General features: G+C 35.9%; 1 protein-coding gene across 6 annotated transcripts in view; it reads right to left on the bottom strand.

Moving 5' to 3' along the window:
* The window catches only part of KIF23 (kinesin family member 23), a 29,107-nt gene extending 9,431 nt beyond the window's left edge, over positions 1–19,676 (bottom strand). For 2 of the 6 annotated variants that reach the window (XM_074234510.1, XM_074234511.1), the window contains exons 1-17: positions 19,443–19,676; positions 14,119–14,188; positions 11,823–11,951; positions 9,444–9,549; positions 8,846–8,982; positions 8,498–8,607; positions 8,082–8,252; positions 5,983–6,024; positions 5,109–5,221; positions 4,844–4,965; positions 4,120–4,222; positions 3,289–3,368; positions 3,086–3,205; positions 2,764–2,923; positions 2,177–2,335; positions 1,577–1,734; positions 88–261 (exon numbers count right to left, since the gene is read on the bottom strand). In XM_074234510.1, coding sequence (XP_074090611.1) covers positions 88–261; positions 1,577–1,734; positions 2,177–2,335; positions 2,764–2,923; positions 3,086–3,205; positions 3,289–3,368; positions 4,120–4,222; positions 4,844–4,965; positions 5,109–5,221; positions 5,983–6,024; positions 8,082–8,252; positions 8,498–8,607; positions 8,846–8,982; positions 9,444–9,549; positions 11,823–11,951; positions 14,119–14,188; positions 19,443–19,453 — 1,965 coding nt within the window. In that variant the 5' untranslated portion in view covers positions 19,454–19,676. The remainder of the gene's footprint in view (positions 1–87; positions 262–1,576; positions 1,735–2,176; positions 2,336–2,763; positions 2,924–3,085; positions 3,206–3,288; positions 3,369–4,119; positions 4,223–4,843; positions 4,966–5,108; positions 5,222–5,982; positions 6,025–8,081; positions 8,253–8,497; positions 8,608–8,845; positions 8,983–9,443; positions 9,550–11,822; positions 11,952–14,118; positions 14,189–19,442) is intronic. The other 4 variants (XM_074234507.1, XM_074234508.1, XM_074234512.1 and 1 more) reach the window with 3 other exon arrangements.
* Between the last annotated feature and the right edge of the window lie 231 nt (positions 19,677–19,907).

Here is a 19,907-nt window from a genome sequence, read left to right as displayed (position 1 = left end):
CTAACTACCCAAATGTAACATTTTAAAATAGAAAAACTAACTGCAATCTCAATTTATCAAACTCTTAAAATGAAGTCTCCTACGCACACATTCTTTCTCCCACTTCATGGTAGTCTCTGTCACCATGCCTTGCAGCCTGGCCTCCAATCTGCGTTTGTCAGAAAATTGGCGCTGAAGTTTTTGGCTCTGATTTTCAAGTTCCTGTTGTAGATTGCGCTTATCTTCCTCATAGATTGTAGTAGTTTTCTCTAAAATCTCAATCTGGAAAGGCACATTATTCTTCAATATGTTTGCAATATAATTTATGTAGCTGAAAAATAAACTTTTCCTTCCCAATTTGTTCCAGGGAAAACTAAAAGATAAATTACTTTCTCTTTAAACATTAATTTAACATGCTTATTGTATCCATCTAGATATGAAAATGAGAACAACAATCAAATCCTTCTCTCTCAGTCAAACTGCTTGCTTTTAGGAGAAAATTGCTTTTACTACTAAACCAAAAGAAGCTACTCTTAGAATGTACAAAAATACATTAGATAGTGCTCTTCTCTCTGAGGCATGAAGCGGCTTTAGGAATAAGTATAAGACTTGAAGAAGTAAACAGATCTGAGGCTGGCTCACAAGCCACAAAACTGAAAAGAAAGATTATGTTTTACAAGATGAATATAGCACAGTCACTGGTTATCTTCCTTTGGGAGTCCTGTTGACTCAAAATGTTAACTGCATTAAAAAAATAATATGAAGTCCATATTTATGAAGTCCATAAAGGTTTGAAAACCATTTTGCTCAAAACCATCTCCTAAGCCAATTAGCTCACATATTATTCCCCATTTTACAAATAAGGAAACTAATGCTTAAAGACTCTCACAGTCATCCTCAGATTGCTGATAAAGTATAAGAGTTAGTAGTTGCATTCAGGTCTTTCAACTCTATCAAGATGCTTTTGCTCCCCTAAGTTGTTTCAAGTTATTTCTCTATTTCTCTTCCTCTTTATACAAAGACATGAGGAACTAATATCATAGGATCACAGGATTTAGAACTAGAAAAAAGAGTTCCTCAATTAGAAATGAGCTTCATGCATATACCAACCACTGTTTCTGATATACCTAAAATTTCAGTACTTGACAGTCTTAGTTAGCCTGGGAATCAGTAAGATGTAGGTTTAAATCCTATGCAAAAGCAATGACTGTCTAACTGGGGGTGGGAGGTGGGGGGGTGTAAAAATCATCTGAACTCTTAGTAACCCCAGACAATTCTCTTTAAAAAAAAATTGCAGGGGCAGCTAGGTAGTGCAGTGGATAGAATGCTGGCCCTGGAGTCAGGAGTACCTGAGTTCAAACCTGGCCTCAGGCACTACTGTGTAGCCTTGGGCAATCCACTTAACCCCATTTGCCTTGCAAAAAACCTAAAAAAATAAAAATAAAAGTAAAAAATTGCAGAACAGTTGCTTATCTGAATTGGTTGAAATTCATCACCAAAATTCCATAAGCCAATGAAATGACATGTCCAAATACACCCCGTTCACTATCATCATCCCAACCCAAACCCCAGTACCACTAAAGTAACAGCATCAAACCTTATATTCCAAAGTTTTCGTTTTCTTTTCCAGTCGTTCTATTTCAGCTTTCTGCCCTGAGATTACTTTTTCCTTTTCACTTAGTTTTCCTTGAATGAAGTTTTCCTTATTTAAAATAGCATTATCAAAGTCTTGCAGCATAGCTCTAAAAGCAACCACTGTAACAGAAGTTACAAAAGTAATTTTTATTCAAAACCCCAAATATTTCAATTTTTTTGAATCAAGACTGTGAATATTCCTGCCATTAAACAAAAGTTATCTCTAACAGTAGCTGAAAAGCTCTTTTTTTTAACAATATTTCAGAGCCATATTCAAGATCCATTAGTAGTATGAAAAAAAGAATAATGCAAATAGTATGGACACAACAACTTTTGATTCTTTGGGGCCTTCTTTTAGAATGCTAGTGTGATTAAATATATTGAATTTTCTCATTCTTGATATAGCAAATTTTTAATATCAATTCTAATGCAAATGATGATCTACACCTAGGAAAAATGTTATTTCTTGAGAATTACCACATATACCTCAATCCATTCCAGCTAAAGATTATATTCTACTACAAATCTCATATCTATTACAAAACACATCAACTGAAACTACCTTGTTTATTAAATTCTTCTGTCATCATTCGTCGAACATGATGACGCTTCTCTAAGACTTCAATCAACCTAGAAAGAGTCCGTTCATCATCAACGTCTAGAATTTCACATGATGGTAATGGTGGAAAACTCTGCAGAAGTATCTCTGTAGCTGATTGTTCTGTATCAATGAATTTATAAACAAAAAAATTATTCAAGTTGTCACGATCACATTTCAAAGCTTTAGAATACAAGTTAAGTTCCAGAGGAGTCTTACCCTAAAGAAAATGTAAATTGTAAAGAACTCATAGAAACAAGGAAAACAACTGAATTTATTGGTTAAGTAAAATGTTGACTTTTTTTTAGGTTTTTTTTTTTAGCTTCTTTTTGCAAGGCAAAAGGTGGCTTGCCCAAGGCCACAGCTAGGAAATTATTAAGTGTCTGAGGCCGGATTTGAACTCAGGTACTCCTGACACCAGGGCCAGTGCTCTATAGCCTCCCTATATTTTTTTTTTATTATATTTTAGTTTACGAAGAAGAAATAAATGCTATTGCATGGGTTCAGTTACTTTTGAAGATATGGACAACAGATATAATCATAAATCATACCAACACCAACAGGCCCTCCTCGAAGCTCAAGTCTGCGTGTAAGTTCTTCCCTAAAGGCCTGATTTCTGTAACGTCGTCCTGGAGTTAAACCACATATTGCCTTGTCTACTGGTCTTGCTACTTCAACTTCTTGGGTCATTTCTGCAAATCGCATCACTTGCTAGGATATAAAACAAATAAACATGAATATTTACTGCCTCAGAAATTACTCAATAAAGTAACATTTCCCCAGAGATACTCTTCATCAAATACAGTTTTAATTTTGTGTTTTCCTACAGAGATTGATCTAGAATCCTTTGAAAAATATCTCAATTAAAATTACCAAGTTTTCCTCATAATCTTCAGCCTTTGGGTTCACACACACAATCATACGCACTTTGCCTTCCCCATCAAAATAGTTCTTGAATAGATGGGTTAACTTTGAATCTCGATATGGAACCATCTGTAAATACATTAAATGGTAAATGATTTATCTACCAAGTCAAATAAACAAACCACAAAATGCTTAAAAAAATTTTTTTTTACCTTGTTAGTCCCATACATTTGGTTTTCTCGAAGGACTTCCATGCATGTTCTCAGTGTCATTAAAGACTGATTAATGTTACCTAGGAGAAACACAAATTTCATAGCTTAAACATTGTGACAATATAAAACCTCTAACTCATTAAATAAAAATATTAAGTGAAGGTTTCAAAGCTGAAAATTTTAACAAAAGGAAGAAATGATGAATTAAAAAAGAGGTAGCGATAGCGATATAAACTCTCACATATACTACTAGATGTTGTATGGTCATCTGTAAGGGACGCTGAAAAGTCCTTCCTGAATGGAATGTTAGATTAGATGATTTATAAGTCCTTTTTGACTACAAATCTTTGAATTTATGAAATCAATTTTCAAACAAAGTCCACATTAATTTTTAAATGAGAAATTTAGTTATTTTTAAAGCATTTTTCCATTTAAAACATCCATTATGATTGAAGCATTTCCCTTTTTTTTAATTATCAAAATTTCAACACTCCGACCCAACAATTTGGAGTACAACAAATACCACAACAGACATTTATGGTATCCCCCATTATAAAAGAGTACCAAAAATTAGATTCTATTTTCCTCAAACTTTTTCTAAAAGAGATGAATCTCTGTAGTAGTAGCACCTAATAATAAAAAATCATGAGAAGCAAAAAGACAGTATATTATCAGTATTCATTTTTCAGTTTCTTGATATGATCTGAACAATCTGAAAATATCATACTTTAATTGAAAAAAAATTTTGAGACTCCCTTCTATAACTGTTAACGATTATTTTAGATTAAAGAATGGTATTGCAAGTAACATTATTAACTAAACTTGGCTTACCAGCTTCACGTAGTCTGTTGCCTTCTGCTTTTGTCCTATTTGTTCTTTCACTTCCAGCAAGATCAACTAACGATAATTGGCTTAAAGTGATTTGTTCTTTTTCCTGACAGAAAAGTAGTTTCAAATATATCAAATTATTTTTCATCATTGATCTAAGATAATTTCTTTTTCAAACAGTTACAACAGATCAATGAGCAAGTCATTGAAGCCTAGTGACTAGAAAGTCATGCAAAACAAGAGGGAGAAGGTTAAATATGTATGAAAGTCTATGCTAAAAATCTAAAATCAATATGCAGAACATTTCCAAATTTATAAGTTGGCATTAGGAAGAGTCACATTGCCTTATAATGCTATGTCTCATCTAATAATAGCACTGAAATAAATCTATAATGACTGGACCATAGGAATGAGTACTTATATTCAATAGCTAGATACACCCCAAAATATCTGAGATGGACATTAACATTTTCCTAATATCAAATGCTATATTAAATTAATTTCTGATAGCTAGATACACTCCAAAATATCTAAGATGGACATTAACATTTTCCTAATATTAAATGCTATATTAAATTAATTTCTGAATTAAAATGTTAAAATTTAAAATGAATCAACTCTCAAAAAATATCACCATCTATAAATTCTACAGTAATAGCTTTGGGGGACCCCAAAGGATTAGGACACTAGAATCATACAAGAAATGATAACAAAAAAGCAGTTTTACCTGCAATACATTATCTCCATCTGCATCTAAAGGAGCCTGAGCTAATTTAATGATGAACACACTATGTGACCTACTGGATTCACGATTCAACTGAGTATTGGCTATACGTCTCTTCTTCTGACCTGTAACAGAATAGTCAATTTGTTAATTCTGAAGTAGAACTTGTAGAGAGACCTTCATTTCATACTATTTCTGCTAAATTAGAAACCATTTGATGTTCTAAGTCTTAACATTACTTTTATTAAATTATGGATATGGTTATTACCTCTCCAGAAAACTTCAAAAGCTTCTTCAGTAGATTTTACTTCTACTTCAGTGCATCCTGAAACATACATGTTGTGATTCTTATCCTCACGCAGCATTTTAGACTGTGGAGGTCTACAATAAAGAAAGTTACAGAAGACTTTCAATCTAAGACTTTAAAACTGTTAAGACTAATGATAAAAATTTATCTCAAATAGAACATGGATAAGGAAAAAAAATTAACCATGTTAGTTATACTTCAGATGTCACTGAAAAAATTTGTTCTAACCTACAAACTACATTTTACAATTAAGTAAAAATACAGTTATGTCACATGCATCAACTTCAAGCACTACTCTAATTCTATGGGCAATAAGCAGTTAGAGATAAGCTCTGGATTTCATAGCAAAAGCAAAATAAATTGAACATAAGACTATATTAATAAGCCAGAAATAGGTAACTGTACAAAGTTGGTATGCCAAGTGTATGACTCCTTTTCTGGCTTGCCAAAGATGCAAAAGGATCAGAGATACTGATTCTGACAAAGTTAAGCACATTTTCCCAGCCAGATGGCTGAGAAGGGGGAAAACAGTAACATCTGGCCTACATATTCATGAAAATTGACTCAGGTACTATCTTTGACATACATTCAACAGGTTGCTGATCCCTAAAATATAAATGACAACATCTTTTTAAGAATAGGGACAACATGGGGCGGCTAGATGGCACAGTGCATAAAGCACCGTCCCTGGAGTCAGGAGTACCTGAGTTCAAATCCAGCCTCAGACACTTAATAATTACCTAGCTGTGTGGCCTTGGGCAAGCCACTTAACCCCATTGCCTTGCAAAAAACGTTAAAAAAAAAAAAAGAATAGGGACAGAGCACAATAACGTACATAAAATCTGTGTTCCGTACAGGAGTGTTGCAACTGTTCCACCTACCAAAGGAATAAGGCATAAGTTATTGTTTCTATAGAAGCTAACCCTTACCAATATTTTCAGCACTCTAATATATATGATGTAATACTGAACTCCTTTAAGCAAATCCATAACAATATTTATAAAGACTTTGGGACCATAAATAAACTCATTCAGTTCAACAGATACAGAAAACTCAACATAAAAAACTCAACTTAAAAAAAGCCCAAATAGTCCTGAAACATATACCTAAAATGAGCATTAAGTCATAAAGAAACTTATTTGAATTTCATCTTGAAAACATAACCAAAAAAAAAGTCAAGGACAATGAAATAAGGAAAGTTGTGAAGGTGACGGAAATTTGGCATCTAAAATTGATTTTATAAAATTCCAAATCTTTTATTTTCTTTAAGTACTTAAAAATCTTTCTTACTTTAAAAATAAATAATGAAGCATCTCAGAAATTGATTCTTATATAAAGATTCTTAAATACAATTACTAAGAGCAAAGGAAAAAGATATTCTTAAAACAACCATTTCCAAATCCTCAAAAGAACATTTGTCCAATATAAATTAAAATTTAAAGAGATGAACTAACATATCTAAGCTTTGAAACTAAGTGGCAAGCACAGAGAAAGTTACTTGTATTAAATTGTTTCTAAGAATATGTCACAGTGAAAGTTTGTAAATCTATTAATATAAAAAAGAAAATATTTATTACAGTAGATTGTATTAACACTACTGATCTAAATGAACCTCATGATTCATCCAGCTAGTGACTGCTGTCTTCATTAAAGGGTTTTTAGGACATCAAAAGAAAATTTAAATAAATTTCAAGATTACAGCAATATAAATGGAAATAACAACAACAAATAATCAAAACTGAACCTTGGAAGAAGGGGTGAGAAAATTCATCTACTTCCCTTCTTTTCCAAGGGGGGATATACTTATACTATCAGATGTGATGCTTAATTTTGCTGAAAAGTTTTCCATTTTCTTTTTGAGAAGATATTTTTTAGAAATGAAAGATTTTTTTTAAAAGATCAATTAAAAAAATAACAGCTAAGAACAAAAGAGTAAATATAAGCACAATTCATATTCTTTAATATTCTAAGTACTCCTAATGAAGGCAATCATAATTGAAAAGAAATAACTTGAAATGCCAATGTAAGTACAATCAGTTGTAGATATTACAATGCTAAAATTGATAAATATTATAACTGAGGCACACATAATCAATTTGCTATATATATGTATACACATACATATATATTCATATTGGATTTAAAAAAGACAACTTCACTTGTGTATCTGATATTAATGTGACTATCAAAATAAAATAAAAATAAGTTTGGACTAGGACCTTCAGGACAGATAACCTGACCTCTCTTTTCTGTGCCCTCATTTTGTAAATGAGGATATACTAGTCCTGCGCTTCTACCTACCTTACAGGGTATTTGTGAAGACAAAAAGAAAACATTAAACATAAAGTGCTTTGTGGTTCAAAAGTACTTGGGGCTTTTATTATTCTGAAGACATCCTTGAAACAAGTTTCAAGAAAGTTAAGCACAAATACAACAGAATGAAGAACTAGTAAATCAAGGCCAGGTTCTTCCAAAGTATAGCTAGGGTTCTTGCATACTTTTGCTGAATAATTCATACTCAAGACAATAATGTTTGCTGAAAGATATTCCCAGAATATGATCTGGAGTAAAATTTGTGTTTTCAAGACTAAGAATGATAGAAACCAGAATTATGATTTCATTGATATATGGAAATTCAAAGTTGTAGAAACTTGCTCTATCAAAGCAAGAAATCTCTGTAACTAGGACATTCGTTTAAGAGATTTCCAAGAGCACTGAGCTTAATATCTTGCCCAGGTCTTCCTGGCTTCACAGCTAGCTTTCTAATCACTACACTATGATGTCTCTTCAAGAATTATACTGAAGTTATATATTATTCTGTGATTACTATATTTCTTGAACAAAATATCCCACCTGCAAATTTTTAGCACATAATATTGTAAGATACATTAATACAACTATACATCTAGGTATAAAACTAAGAAAGATACTTACTTTGGTTTTATAGGATCAAATGGTACCTCCTCTAATAAATCGTATATGTAGTTATTATAAATTTCGATATAAGAGACAAATACACCATAAACACTGTCTTCATCAATTTCTTCTGCTTTGCAAAATTCTCGCACATTTATCATATCTGCAAACTCTGGATCAATCTGTCGCCTATGAAAACAAAAATAACACAAATGTCGGATCCTCTAAATCACAAAAAAATAGGTTGCTGTTTTTCTGGATCAGAGCAACCGGGACATTTGGTCAAATATATAAATGAGAAATTTTCTACTTTAGTATTACTGAAACAAACACCTATACTAATTTTCACACCAAGGACAGGATAAACTGTGCTTAAAAAGTCTGAGACACCAATTGATCTTCTGATTGCAAATTTTATGCAGAAATATACTTACTTGCTAGAAGGAGTCTTTGGAGTGGGCAGGGCCTCTCTTTTTTGCCGTTCTAATAAGGCATCGACTTCACACTGGATATCCATACTATTCCTATCATTGGACTTAAAAACCTGAGAATGACAAATTAGGGCATGTATTTGACCTAAACAGGGCATACCTCTAAGAAGAGTTAAACTTAAGGGTTTTTTTTTTAAAGAATTTATAAATAATTATCTACTAACTGATCATTATGCGTCTACTGTGTGTAAAGTAATAAAGAAGACACGATGTGGATAATATAGAATCTATCTTATCAACCAAGTCATTATGTTGTAGTCACTAATGGATACAAGAAAAAAAATCACTTACAAATCTCTTGGCTTGAAATGATCCTATGCTATTAAATATCATGTCCAAACAACGAGGAAGAAGACCCCCATCACCAGGAGAACCAGTCATCGTGTGAGTTTTTCCACTTCCTGTAACACCATAGGTGAAAAGAAGACCTATAATAGGAAAAGTCACAATTATAGAAAAATCATAAACACGTGAGAAGTAAGTTTCTCTGCTCAAAATGGATTAATATTTTATAAATTAATAGAAAATAATGAAAATTAAGAGTCAGCATAAAGAACTGATCATGAAGTCAGTAAGATCTGGGTTCAAATCCTGCCTCTGACACACAATAACTGCATGATTCTAAGCAAGTCAATTAAATCTCTTGGTATCCCTAGAACAACCACTAAGACTGGAAGCTACAAAGAAAATGCTCAAATTGCACAGTCAGAATAAATTCTATACTGGGAGTTCCCTTCATGAATGAAACCACAGGTTTTTTTTTGGGGGGGGGGGATGAAAAGAAAAATGAGTTTCAATAAAAAAAAAGCTAACTTATTTATACTACTTTAACAAAATTAAATTGAAACATCAATGTAAATTCAGCCAGGGGAAATTCCAAATACCATACCATTTTTGCCATGAATGAGGTCATCTACCAAAGGATTAGCAACAACATCAAAGAGTTCCTTCTGAGTTGTAAGAGTACCAAATATTTGTTTAAAGGAATACTGTGTCTGTGAAGGAAGAAAAAAAATCAGAATTGTACATGCTTAAGAATAACCATGTTAAGATTAATATAGATCTATGTTTAGCATAATTATACATGTATAGCCTATATGATATTACTTTCTGTCAGAGGGAGGGGGAGGGAAAGGAGGGAGAAAAATGTAAAACTCAAAACTTTGCAAAAAAAAAGATAATTGAAAACTAGCATTGCATGCAGTTGGAAAAATAATTAAACTTAAAATAAAAAGCAGTAAGTACAATGATACTGCAGGGGTGAATATTTTCTTCACTGTATCAAAAATATGAAAAAAATTTTTAATAAAATAAATCTCTACCAGAAATAGGTCCATATTTTATAATAAAAGTGTGAAACATTTAATAGAATCAGATTTGCATGACAAAAGAAACCTTTATTGTGTCTTCATCAGCTTTTCCTTCTATTTAGAGTTTAAAAGAACCCATTAAGGTTGGCAGAGTACAATCCTGATGCTTTACTTTCAAGGATGGAGATAAATGAATGAATGAAGAAGCATTTGTTAGCTGCAAAGTGCTGTAATAAACAAGTTAATCAGTGCCTGCCCTTGGAGCTGACATTATATAAGGGAAATGATACATAAGAAGGTTTCAAAACCTTATCTCTTTCTGATGTAGAATCATCTGACAATGTCAAACCTTAGGTGAGGAGAACTTTTCTTTTCTGGGTCTTGGATAGTTGTGCCTAGAGCACCCAACAGTTACTAGACTCCACTTCCATAGGGCTTTCCTTCCCAAAAGGATAGCTGTGGGTATTAGGTGGGAAGCACATTCCAAAGCTCTTGGGATTAGGGTCCACGGTTGTTTCCACATAATCGCTCCCTCAAATTGCTCTTAGGTAGAAAGTTTGATTAGCAGCTACTGGAGATGGCTGACCACCTTCTGCCCAGGAACTGTATGATGACCATGAGGATTGAGCTGGAAGCAGGACCAACGATCTACTTAAACAATTCTAGTGCTTATTCACCTAGTATTACTAACAGTTGGTACCTAGAAAGATAGGGCCCCCTCTCTCTGGGATGATTTCTTGATGAAATGATGGAAGGTTTGAAAGTTTGGAAACACTTTAATTCCCAATACAATTGGATCCAGAATTCAAGGCTGTCTGCTGGGTCAATTTGAAAGTGGTGATCTGACTAGCCTGGTGCATGCTATCTCATCCCTCATGGTGATCTGGTACTTCAACAAGATGAAATCCAAATACACCTCATTACACACTTACATAAAAATATTTATAAAAATAAAATTATTTTTATTAAAATAGCTATGCTTATAAAGCAACAATAAACCAATATTTTATTAATATTATAGGCCTGCTAATGATTCCTTTTTCTTTCATAACTAATGTCTAATAACTGCTCCCCCAAGCTTAATGTTGAGAATTATAGGAATGTATTTTATAAAACTGTAATTTTCTTTTTATGAGAAACTCCCAGTAAAGGAACTACTTCCATTAAGTCAACTACTACTGCCCAAGTCTTGGGCAAATTCTACAGTTTCCTGAGCCACATAGAGGTTTACAGACTTCATCTTAATTAAAAAATCATTCAAAAGTCTAATTCATACTTATTTTAATACTTTATAGTTTAAAGACTTGCTGGCCTTTAGTACTATGAGGCAGGTATTATTACCCTTTTACAGATAATGAAACTGGGACTCAGAGATTAAGTAATTCATCAACTAGCATCAGAGGCAGAATTAAACCTAGATTTCTCCTAGGGTTAGCACTCTTCCCCATACCACACTATTAGTAGAGAATACTTGGAGTAAAAATCCAAATGCTTAACTTCAAAATGTAAAGCATAAAACCTAGGAGAAACATAGGATTACAGATTGAGTTGGAAGGGACCTTAGTTCAATCACCTCACTTTACCAGGGGATGAGTGAAGTGACTGAAATGACAAGGCCATAGTTGCACAATTAAGAGAGCCACCATTCAAACCCATCTCCTCTAACTTCAAATGCAGTACTTAATACATACATTCCATTCTACCACTCTGTATCCATATGTCTCCACAATAATGCTTGCCTATATTTATACATAATAATCTAAAAATTGAATAATTATGATTATATTCACTGATATATTGTTACATATACACCCAAAAACTTTGAGCAGCTTATGATAAAGCTAAGGGATTTTTAAGAACAAGGGTAAAAGGATTGAAAGGAGTACATGGAACTTTAATGAAAAACCAACTACATAAAAGCTCCTTCAGGTTTCTTTTTCACGAATATAAAGTATTACCTCCTTATAGTCTCCATTTCTGTTTACTCTGTATCCTTCAGGAGTATGAAGCTGAACTGTAGTTTCATTGATCACTTCAATGCAGGACTCCTGATCTGGAAAACTCAGTGGCCGAACCCTACAGTACACCTGAAATAAAAGAATAAATACCCAAATTGCAAAGCATTAACAGTAAGCAGAACTCTGGAAAGCATGGTAATTAAATTTGTAAATTTAGTAATACAAATAGAAATTAAGCTTAATATTTAGTTTTAAATACTGTTAAAGTTATTATGTTCAAAACCAATGATTCAGTATAAATTTATTAAGTTTCAACACATGATTGAGAATAACTAAAGCACAACATCCTATATCATATAAACTTCTATCAACTGACAGACAACTATAAACTCACAGGCCTACATTTGAAACTATAAAAGGAACATCTGCAGATCTAGGCAAGTAGTGCCATGAAAGCAATCAAGTACACACACACAGGCACTACAAGAAGAATTTAAGATTTAAGAGTTTGTTAGTCAATAAGCATATATTAAGCACTTACTATGTGAAAGTTACTGTACTAAGTCCCTGATCTCAAGAAGTTCTTATTCTACTAGAGACCGAACATGCAAAAAAAAAAAAAAAAACCTATGTACATATATCTACAACAGTGGTGCCAAATTCAAATAGAAATAGAGGCCATTAAAAAAAGCATAAGGATCAATGGAATTTTATATGTGTATATATTTGGTTTTAGCAAGGCAATGGGGTTAAGTGACTTGTCCAACGTGACACAAGCATTTTATATCTGAGAGAAGATTTGAATTCAGGTCCTCCAGATTTTTGGTGTCAGTGCTCTAACAACTGTACCATCTAGTTGCCCCATGCAGATTACATATTAACATAAGAATTAAAATGTAATTGTGTTACAATTTAAAAGGCAACTACTTCTATTTTATTGCATTTTGTTAAATATTTTCCTATTACATTTTAATATGGTTGTATTATAAGCAGTATAAATAGAAAGTAAATCTCTGAAGAAAGGCCCTGAAGCATGGAGGAGTAGTTCTTTTTGGCCCCAGGGAATAGAACTAAGGGGCAATAAGAACAAAGGTGAGAAAAAGCAGATTAAGGCTCTAAGGCAAGAAAAACTTCCTAACAAGTTGAACTATTCAAAAGTGGAATGGGTACTGAAGGGTAAACCTAGTTATTAGGTCTTTAAATGAAAGCTTGTTGAAAATGTGCTAGAATAGATGGTCTCTGAGGTCCCTTTTCATTCAAATTCTATGATTTTGATATATTTTCTAAGAACATGAAGTCTGGGGCAGCTAGGTGGCACAGTGGATAGAGCACTGGCCCTGGAGTCAGGAGTACCTGAGTTCCAATATGACCTCAGACATTTAATAATTACCTAGCTGTGTGGCCTCAGGCAAGCTACTTAACCTGTTTGCCTTGCAAGAAAAAAAAAACTAAAAAAAAAATAAGAACTTTTTTTAAAATTATCATACTGTACTCTGGAGTGGGAAAGATTCTGAATTGCAAAGAAGTGCGTCCTTTCACTCTGTGATACTGGTAAAGTTATGAGCCCAAGTTAAAGAATATCTTTCAAATGAAGCACTATTTTGAACTGAAAAACATAAACTTGCAAACTTTATAATGAATATATTATAGGTAGAGTTGGAAACATGGTTTAATTAATAATTGGGACTTAGTAACAGAAGTCTCATTTTTACAGGGAAACAGCACACAGAATAAAATAATTTCCTTAGTTACACTTCTAATAAGTTACTGAGGAGGATTTAAACCCAGATCTTTCCTGACTCCAAATATCGTGTCTTTTCCCCTATACAACATGATCAAGACATGGTTATATTCCTGGGTTCTAAAAGGTTACACCAAAAGAACAGGAGATCTGGCATGGTCTACCAAACTAGAGGGCCCAGAGTATTCAAAGACAAACTGTACCCGCAATGTAAGAGTTAATCTACATAAGGCTCATTACCAATATGTTTGCCACAATATGCTGAATTTTACTCTTATTTATCTCCATTTCTATTTATATACTTTTTCCTTAATCCTGTAAGGGGGGGGGCAGTGGAGAAGGTATAAGGCCTGCTGCCCTGGCAACTGCAGGACTCTAAATTCAATAGATCTAGGAGTTTTTCAGGGGATATTTAATTAAATGTGACCAAATTTAGCAGGTGAATAATACTCTAAATATCTAAATGACCCTTGGTAGGTTCCCTACCCCTGCCTTAAGTAGTAAAATTTTTCATAAAATAGCAGAGCTAAAAGAAATTAGACAGAGCAACCTTACCCCAACTGGATCTTTGAGACTTCCTTGGGCTCCTTTTTTCAGAAGTGGCTTCCTAGGAGTTTTGCTTTTCCTGGACAAAAAAGAAACCAAAATTTTAGAGCAAAGTTAGCATACAAAAACAAAATCTTCCTTTAATTTTCCTATTTTCATATAATCCTCCCTTATTAAAAATAAAAATGGGGTAGCTGGGTGGCACAGTGGATAGAATACGTACCCTGAGTTCAAATCTGACCTCAGAAACTTAATAATTACCTAGCTATGTGACCTTGGGCAAGTCACTTAACCCCACTGCCTTAAATAAATAAAATTTTTAAACTTTCATTTTTTAATTCATATATAGTAGAATATATGACTGTCAAGATCACCAGCATTTTCAACACTATGGAGCCTCTCACAGGGTAAACCGATCACCTGAAATCATACCATCATATAGAATGATCCAGTTTTTGATACTCAACACCTTACTCCCTCAGTTTCCCCCTCTTCTCTGACTGGAGCTTAAGAGAAGGCTCAGAACTTCACAGGTAACTCCATTTCTTTTATAAGTGGCTCTGCTGGATTTCAACTCCACAGAATATAATTATTTTCTGAACACTTAATGTAGTGTTTTCCCCCCAAAGAGTAAACAGTATAAAATGGAAATTTATGGCTTTGTATTGAGTTCTCTCATTTGGGCTATCTTTTTGTCTTTTTGTATTTAAGTTCAAAATGAAAAAAAAAATTTAAGGCAAAAAAAAAAACCCAATGATAATTTACTACTTCCAAGTGCATTTCTTTGCCCCTTGCCTGCCCATTCGTCCTACTTATTTTTCAGCTTCCTTCTCTGCAGGTCTTCCTTCATTAAACTGTAAACTCCTTGAGAATGGTGATTTTTTTTCTTATTTGTATTCCCTGTGCTTAGCACAATGCCTAGTACAAAGTAAGTACTTAATGAACTGAATGTATGTTAACTATCACTATGGACTCCAAAAGAAGTTTTTAAAAACTAGACTTAATGAGCTAATATTAAAATTAAGTTGCTTATTTGCTTGTGGCTGACATAAAATTTGCAGAGAATAAGCTAGCCTGTACATATAACTAAGAACTGAAGGTAAACACTGTTCACTCTCATCTGCAAAAAGGCCTCAAGGAAAACCCTAACCTCTAAGTCAAATGTTTTCAAACCAAAAAGTCAATGTTCTGGGGCAGCTAGATGACTAAGTGAATAGAGCACTGCCCCTGGGATCAGGAGGACCTGAGTTAAAAATCCAGCCTCAGATACTTAAAATTACCTAGCTGTGTGATCCTAGGCAAGCCACTTAACCCAATGCCTTGCAACCCCCCCCCCCAAAGCCAAAGTTCAGACATTAAAAACGCAAGTTATAGAAATAGTTTAATTATTCTTTTTTTTCAAGGTTTTTACAAGGCAAATGGGGTTAAGTGGCTTGCCCAAGGCCATACTTAATTATTATTTTGACCAAGGAAAAGATGTTTAGTGTTTCAGGAAAAAAGTTTTATTACTATATGTGTTGAAATTAGATTCAAGCTTCAAAATCCCTTTGCCACCTCAGTCATGAAGTCATTCCTGACCAATCTCTCTCTAGTGAAAAATGAAAGGCTCCTCCCTATAGATGAAGTTGCCTATTTCCCCTAAATTTTCTCTCCTAGAGAGGAAAAATTTCATCTAATTTATCTTTGTTCCCTTCACAGTAACTAACACAATGCCAACCATGCAAAAAATGCTCACTCATTAAAGTTAACATTCAAATATATTTAAGTCCTTCCCATATGCAAATTCCTGTGCTTATCACTAAGTTACAAAGTCCATACAAAACAAGGCCCCTGCCCTCAAGAAGCATAGTCTAATAGAGATAAAAGAGCAAAACAGAAAATTATCATACACAATGTTACACCTGACTACATAAGACTTATGAAACAAAGTATTATGAAAGGTCCAAAGGAAATAATGCAGAAGTGAATTTCTATGGAGGATATGATATCAGAATTGGATTTTTAAAAAGATGGGTGGAAATTCCACAAGTATGGAGCAGGTAGGAGAAGAGAATAAAATGAATCCAACAGGAGAATGCAGGGGTACCCAAGAAGCAGAGAACTGAGCACATAGAAAGAAGCAATGTGGGACAAGATTGAAAAAGTAGATGGCACTGGTCTGTGGCAGCCACTGAATGCCCGGCAAAGTAGACATCTTTATTTACATGGAAAAAAAGAACAAATAAAGGTTCTTAGAAAGGTTACTTTGGCTGTGAAACAATAGATCAGTTGGGATAGGAAAGAATAGGCATAAAGATCCTTAAGAAAATTAAAGTTAAATGGTAGGATTTTGTTGTTGAGTGATTTTCAGTCTTGCCCTATTTGGGGTTTTTTTAGGCAAATAATCCTGAAGTGATTTGCCCTTCCCTTCTCACTCATTTTACAGATAAGAAAACTTTGGCAAACAAGCTAGAATGATTTGAACTCAAGAAGATAAATCTATCTAAATCCAGCAAGTTATCCACTGCACCACCTAGCTGGCAGAGTGGTAAGATAAGAGTCTCTATTAGTGGGGACAGTGGGAAGGAAGACATGAGAGATTAAATAGATTAGAAATAAGTGAGTGAGAAAAGTAAAAAAATAAGATTCCAACCATGAAAAACTAAATAGATGGCATTGTTCTTGATTCCATCCTTACTTTTCCTTGCCCCATATATTCAATCAGTTATCAAAATCTAGCCATTCTTACCTACTTGACTCTTGGATCTGCCCACTTCTGTGTATTTACAAAGTTACAAGTTTAGTTGAGGCCCTCATCCTCTCTTGTCTACCTTTCTTTAAAGGTCACCTCATTTATTTTCCTGCCTTAAGTCTATCCCCATTCTTTCTACCTTACAAACTGCTGATAAAATTATTATTTTCTTGCTCTAACTCCAGTGGCTCCCTATTTCTTCTAGAAAATTGAATCACTTCCACTTGACTTATCACAAGGAAGATTCTGAGGACTGTAATATATTGGACACCAAGGTCCTTTCTCAACTTGAATTGCCAAGTATTCAAACTCTACTGCACAAACTTCAATGAGCTGGTATCACTGTTTGAATGTCAAATATATATATATTTGCCTAGAAGGCAATTTGTTTTTGAGAACTCACTCAAGACAAGTCCTCACACAGAGGTCAGAAGAAATGATACAAGGACCCTATCAAGGTCTCTCTGAAGAACACTGGAACTGATTGTGATACTGACACAGACCACCCAGTATGGCATACCAGCATCAAAGGTACTGTTCTCTATAAGTAAAGCAAAACTGAAATATCTCAAAAGAAATGTGAGATGTGCAAATTTATTTGTTTTTAGGTTTTTGCAAGGCAAACAGGGTTAAGTGGCTTGCCCAAAGCCACACAGCTACGTAATTATTAAGTGTCTGAGACCAGATTTGAACCCAGGTACTCCTGACTCCAAGGCTGGTGCTTTATCCTCTATGCAACCTAGCCACTCTGAGATGTGCAAATTTAGAAACTCTACTCTAAATAGTCATAGGTACAACTTGTACCTGAAGAAGTTCTGTGGTAGAGCTTTCTGAACACATAGGTCTTCTCAGTCATAGCTGGACCCACTATACCTTGTCCTTGAAATAGTGCTATCATTTTGGTCCTTTTCTCTTTTTTTTTAATTTAAGGCAATGAGGTGAAGTGACTTGCCCAAGGGCACACAGCTAGGCATTATTAAGTTTCTGAGGCTGGACTTGAACTCAAATCCTCCTGACTCCAGGGTCAATGCTCTATTCACTGCTTCTCCTAGCTGCCCATTTTGGTCCTTTTCAAGGTTGAAGAATCAACCAGAAAATAGGTTCTTAAAGGAACCAAGGGCAGACTTGTGAATTTCCAGAGCAAACAGTCATGGATGCATATAAGAAGCCAACAAGAAACAGGAACTACTAAGAACACCTGATCATTAGTCAAAAGTTGCAGAGGTCCAATAGGAAGAAGAATGTTTCTTATTCAAATAACCAAGACTCTAAATTGTAAATTTTTTACCTGGTGACTTAGATTTTCTTTTTCACTTCTATCTCCATGTATTTCATTATGTCTGTAATTTCTATCGCTTGGCCTTGGAACTATGTTCATCAAAAGGAATCTACAATTTAGAAACTGGCCCCTCTCCTTCATAGAGAGCTCTCATCTAAATTATAGCAGGTTATAAGGAGTTACATAGAGAGCTTTATCTCTAGATAAAGAAATATAGAGATAATATTTGTAAAGTGTTTAGCACAGTGCCTCCCACCTTCAGGTCCCTTAAATGACAGGATCACACTTCATTAAGTGTCAGAGGCAGGACTTGACATTCCTATTTTCAAGCATCTGTGATTTTAATAGTGTTCATTTCATAGATGAGATCACAAACCTTTTACCCCTTAAAGTTTAAGTAAGAGTTTCTCTAATTAAAATAAATAAATAATTACCCTACAAATAAGCTTCTCTAGACTTGGCTACTCTAATTTCCAGACAATTAAATAACTCTATCACCTAATGGGACTCAATAACAGTTTACCTTCGGCTTTTTTCAGAGCAACACTCTGAAGCACTGCGGGAACTGTTTCCCCTGTCCTACGGATGGGGAAACTTTGGTGTACAGAGCTAAGCGTCTTGTCCAAGGTTATATACAGTATGTGGCAGAAAGAGGTCTTATAATGCAGGTCCCAATAATTTCTTCACTGCACCAACTCGCATCTCTAAGCAATACCAGGATGATCTTTTTTACAAGAACAAAACAAGACCTACAAACAATACCCTCCTCCCCCAAAGGAACCTCTACCTGTGTTGAGGAGGGGGGACGAGAGGGAACTAGTCAATGAGAAATAACAGGGTGTCCCGAAATCCTTCCTCGTTGTAATACAGCCCTAAGACCTTAGAACACGACACTGCGGCACACGCCATCAGGAAAGGGTGATATACTGGTTGGTGTCCTTGAACTGCATCTCCCCCTCCCCTTTTTAAAAAAAAGAGGCGCAGATGACTCACAAGGATCAATTCAGAAATCTAACGCGGTGCAGAAACAAAAGCTACGACTGAAAGTGAAATTTTACGTGGAGAGAAGCCTCTGCGTGGGGGGGGGGGGGGTCTCCTCCCGAGGGGCACGGACGGAGCCTGCTGGGGAGGGGGCGCCGGGGCAGCCCGGGGAAAGCGGACACGCCTCCTGGTCTTGCCAGCCCCGCGGGCGGGGCGGAGGCCGGTGGGCCGCTCCGCGCCCCCGGGGCCCGGGGCCGGGGCCGGGGCGGCCGGGGCGGTCTCGCCGGGGTCTCGCTCCGGCCCGCGGGCCTAGGCCCTCCCGCCCCAGCCCCGGGCACTCACGCTGGCTTCATGCTCGCAGAGGGGGCGCTCTCTCCGCCGGGCCGAGCGAGCTGGCGGGAAGCCTGGGGTCGGGGTGGCCTCGTCCGGGTCCCCCGAAAGCCCCGCGGCGCACGGGCGGAACGGCCGCTGGCTGCCGCCGAGCCTGAGGAGAGAAACTGGGCCAGGCGGGCGCGCGCCCCGGCGCATTTCAAATGAGCCAATCGGCGCCCGCGGCGCCCCTCACCTGTTCCGGGGCGGGGCTTCGGGGAGCCGGGAGGCCGGAAGTGAGGCTGGCTACCATGGAAACCGAGGGAGAAACACTCACCCGGGGATGGAGATAGAGAGGCGGGGTCCCCCGGGCCCGCGCCCCGAATTCCCGTCCCTCTGCGATGACCTGGCCCGGCGGCTGATCCCGGCCACCCTCCCTCGCGCCCCCTCGGGGCCCGGCCCCAAAGACCGCGGAGGCCCCCAGGCGCCCGGGGACGA

This window comes from Macrotis lagotis, chromosome 4 (assembly GCF_037893015.1).
Source record: "Macrotis lagotis isolate mMagLag1 chromosome 4, bilby.v1.9.chrom.fasta, whole genome shotgun sequence".
Classification (NCBI taxonomy): Eukaryota; Metazoa; Chordata; class Mammalia; order Peramelemorphia; family Peramelidae; genus Macrotis; species Macrotis lagotis.
The sequence above is the reverse complement of the archived record's forward strand: the minus strand, read 5'-3'. Positions and strand labels throughout refer to the sequence as shown.